Source organism: Hypomesus transpacificus, chromosome 11, assembly GCF_021917145.1.
Source record: "Hypomesus transpacificus isolate Combined female chromosome 11, fHypTra1, whole genome shotgun sequence".
Classification (NCBI taxonomy): Eukaryota; Metazoa; Chordata; class Actinopteri; order Osmeriformes; family Osmeridae; genus Hypomesus; species Hypomesus transpacificus.
Genome location: NC_061070.1, coordinates 112,197 through 116,427, shown reverse-complemented (window position 1 = coordinate 116,427; position 4,231 = coordinate 112,197). Strand labels below are relative to the sequence as shown.

Sequence of the window (4,231 nt, the reverse complement as noted above, 5' to 3'; positions counted from 1 at the left end):
GATACAGGTAGAACAAACCTTCTTTCCTGTGAAAAACACAACACTGTGGTTTAATTCAAGCCAACATACATACAGACTAACTTCATTATTTGTCTTCTGCAGGCGCAGCAGCAATACTCAGTTAGTTATGCATAGTTCGAGACTTTGATGTTTTTTGGAATGGACAACCGTTTGGTGGCGGTTTGTTTCTGGAGAAGTTAGCGGTTGCACCTCCTCGGGTGCCCGTGTGAGCGCCTGGGGAGAGCCAAAGGAGGAGCATCCTGCACCATGAGGGGAACCTGGGACAGGACAGGTAGCAAACACTGTATTTAGTGTACGCATAGCTTTAGTATAGGTAGAGTACTGGTTTTGGTGTACTGCAGGTATAGTGTAGGGTTAGTATATCATGTATAGGTTTAGTTATGTGACATGAGGGGGAGAAAGCTGGGGTCATTGCAGGCTTCAGTGAAGCCAGCATTGTAGCAAATGATTTCCAAACTCAAAGAAATTCACCATTAGCACAAAGGGTAAAGTGAATTACAAAACAATTAACATGTTGTCCCAGAAGGGCTGTGCCCTATAAAGGCGATAATACCTTTGCAATAAATACCCCAGAGGCAGTGCACGGGAGAGCTGAATCAAAGGGAAAATCTCATTTGAAAAGTCCCGTGAGTTGGGCTCATTATTCTGCTTGCGGAGGCTGGGCCCGCGAGGTCAGCCGGTGGCACGGCGGCTCCTAACTTCACTGTGATTAATGAGGAGACAGCAGTGCTGCTGAGCTGGAGGAACCTGAGCTGGAGGAACCTGCACAGCCACACCAACCACGAAGAACTCCCAGGAACCAAGAGAGGGAGGGAGGGAGGGAGGGAAGGAAGGAGGGAAGGAGGGAGGGAAGGAGGGAAGGAGGGAGGGAAGGAGGGAAGGAAGGATGCAGGGAGGACGCAGGGAGGACGCAGGCAGCAAAGAAACAGACTAAGAAAGAGAAGGAACCAGCAGGACAAGTCTTTGTAGTCTGAACACATATCGTTATTACATCTCTTTTCTTCCTTTCTTAGATACTGTTCTAATCTCTGATCAGGACGAGAGCAGACGATTAAGCGAGCGTGATAGCCAACTAACCACCCAGTGGCAACTGTCAATCCAATGTTTGCTAGCTCTAAACATGCCTCTTTTCTTGCACCCTTCCTCATCTGAAATCTGATCTGACAAGATGATTCCATAGTTCAACGCTTGACCGCTTTAACACAATGAAATGAATCTGGTGGCAGAATGGTAGAATGATGATTTCTCCACCTCCACTGAGGAGGAGAGGAGTCCTTGTACCAGGCGACTGGGAACGGCGCGGACGCTTGAACACACTTAGCGGCAGAGCAGCTCCCTACAGAGGACGAGTCTGCAGGTTTGAATCCCATGTTTGGATAAATGTGTCTGCCCGGTAAACACATTATCGTTATATAGGGCATCAGTACGAGTTTCCTGACTGACCAGAGATTCCCACTCGAATGTGGACAAGAGCAGATATCTACTGTACCGACATTTCAACCCAAACCAATCTCCTTTCATTTGACATTTCAAAGAAAATAAAAAGAATCTATTTCCGCCGAGGCATGTTATTTCCCAAAATAGAAAATCACCGACACTTTTTTTTTCTAATTGGCCCACGGTGCTGAGGAAAGGATGTCTGGGAGAGTCGCTAACCTTGAGTGGGAGGCAGGCAGACAATCAGCGGAAGGTCTGGGCAGGGATGTGCAAGAAAAGCTCCGACATTTCAACACGGCTAGCTTGGACAAATGGCAACCGAAAACAAAACAATGAATCAAGACCGAAGGCCACCTGGAGTTTTCACAGCAGCAGGTCCATCATGATCGCAGCTCCCAGACACCGCTATCCAGGCCAGTCCGTACTCCGTACAACTAACACGTCTGTTTGTGACACCCATTAACCTAACTGTACTTTTTACTGGAGCAAATGAGACTCATTATCCAGCTAAAGGGTAGCGCAGCCACTACTCATAAACGACCCTGCCGCTTCACGGCCCAGTCATGGCCTTACAAGGCCGCGCTGCCCCCGCCGCCGCCGCGGCTGCACTCTCAATCAGGGAGCAGCGACACGTCACGCAACCCGCTTCGCTCAGTGCACATGGAGAAGCAGGTGCGATAAATGCCGTCGTGAAATTCAATCCCCTTCGGCTCCCAGAGATGTCTATGCAGGTGAGGTTGTGTAGATACTTAAGCGTTGCTTGCATGTAACGGGACTGTGGACGCGGAAAACGTTCAGACTGCAGGAAGGGTTGTCTGATGAGAACCATGGAGCTGGCAGAATTTGATGGTTGCAAGTTACAGCCCACGCTCATTTGCAAACACAGCAGGTGAGCGAGTGGCAACTGAAACAGTGTGCTGGAGGGAAGATAACAGGGCGGGCTTTTTAGCACAAGCAATCCAACAACATGCTAGCTTGTTTTGAACTCGGCAACATTGCCTACAGGTGCCGTATTTGAATGATTCCTGCAAGGCGGCTAGCTGTATTGCCTTTTTTTGCGGGGCCAATGAGTAACCTGCAAAGGATACACATATATACATGATGTTGTCCCCATGTCAGGAGGCCCAGTACTTACCAGAGAACCCAGTGTTGCACGAACATCTGAAGGTATTGGAGGACACATTGAGGCAGGTTCCATTTTGACAAGCCCTGTTGCAGGTCTCCTGGCCAATCACTTCAGAACAGTTAACCCCTGCGGGAACATACAGTACTACGGTGAGGGACAAATCCAGCTGCAATGCAACACTCGCATCTGTAAGCACAGGCAGACCGGAACAGGAATCTCTGTTGTGTGAAGGGAGGGGCCGCTGCGTTGAGGCAGGATGCCATTAAGGATGCACTCAGGTGTTTGAGATATAATTACTGTGATTATAGCTCCAAACCAGGATCCTGAGGTATGTTGCTTGCTAACAGCCCTTGGGGATATCTGTTCTATAATAACGATTACACTAAGCAAGATGAGAAATTGTAATTACGATAAATAAATAACAAGCAAGTATCTGCAAGCACCGGGGTGGTCGTATCTTGATATGAGGAGTCTGTCATGCCAGCTTTCACTTAATGAGACCAATTTTCGTCTTCCATACATGGTAATTGATGGGGTGTAATGTGCACACCAACAAGTATGGAATGTAGCAGGCCTCAATGTTTAAAAAGGAATAATAGAAATGTATTTTAATGCCAAAGCAGAGGCGGGGATGAACGAACGGCTGTCTGTTTTGTCCTTACCCGTAAAGTTTGGAGGACACAAACAGATGTACGCTCGGTGACCTGGATCGGTGGAGGCATGGCTCAAACACACCCCCTTGTTGACACACGGGTTGTTCAAACAGGCGTCGAACGTCTCGCAGAACGGCCCCGTGTGGTTCAGGTGGCATCGACAGCGGTAGGCATCCTCCCCCGGTCCTGTCCGGCACGCGCCGCTCCCCGAGCACAGCCTCACCAGGGGGGAGCTCTGACACAGGTTCTCCTTCACCGTCACGTTGAGCCGCAGTCCCAGCCTGCACAGCTCGGGGTTCCCCTCGTGCAGAGCCACGAAATAACGATTGCCGGGGACAAGCCACCGCGGTTCGACCCGCTTCCTCCCAGTCAGGCTGTCGGTAAACAACGCCTGACCTTTCGACGGAGTCGAGCAGCTCCGGAAGTCGTCCGCGGACACGTTGAGGAGGACGAGGCCGTACGCCTCCAGGCTCGCGTCGGTGGACACCAGCAGTGTGTCTCCACGCTGCAGCTCCAGAGGGCACAGCTGGGGGAAGCCGTCAGCCGGCGTCCCGGCGGCGTGCTGGCCCTGGACCGCCCAACACTGGGCCTGGTCCGAGCACAGGCTCTCAGTGAGCGTCCACTTGACCTGGACTGTCCGCGGCTGGGGATGCCAGTCCAGAGAGCCTGGGCGGCTGCAGGCCGCCTGGCCGTGGGCCGAGTTAGCAAGACGGCTGACGAGCACTGCCACGAGGAGGAGAGATACGCACTTCATGGCTGTGTCAACAGTGCGCTCATTCGGCACACACGCCGGTCGAATGGATTTGAACCTTCGACCTCTCTCGACCTGCAGTCAAACGCTCTACCCAGTGAGCTAGACTATTTGTAAACAGGCTCGGATTGTTTATCTAAGCGGAGGGTCGCCGTGTCATGGGAGAGAGGGGGAGGTCGTCTGAGGCGTAGCTGGGACGGAAGGGAAGGAAGGTGGCCGTGTACGGTCCTCTGGTTGGTCCAG

General features: G+C 51.5%; 1 protein-coding gene across 1 annotated transcript in view; it reads right to left on the bottom strand.

Moving 5' to 3' along the window:
* Window positions 1–3,991, bottom strand: part of eys (eyes shut homolog) — a 165,100-nt gene extending 161,109 nt beyond the window's left edge. Inside the window, exons 1-2 of the mRNA XM_047029299.1 lie at window positions 3,247–3,991; window positions 2,594–2,710 (exon numbers count right to left, since the gene is read on the bottom strand). Coding sequence (XP_046885255.1) covers window positions 2,594–2,710; window positions 3,247–3,991 — 862 coding nt within the window. The remainder of the gene's footprint in view (window positions 1–2,593; window positions 2,711–3,246) is intronic.
* Between the last annotated feature and the right edge of the window lie 240 nt (window positions 3,992–4,231).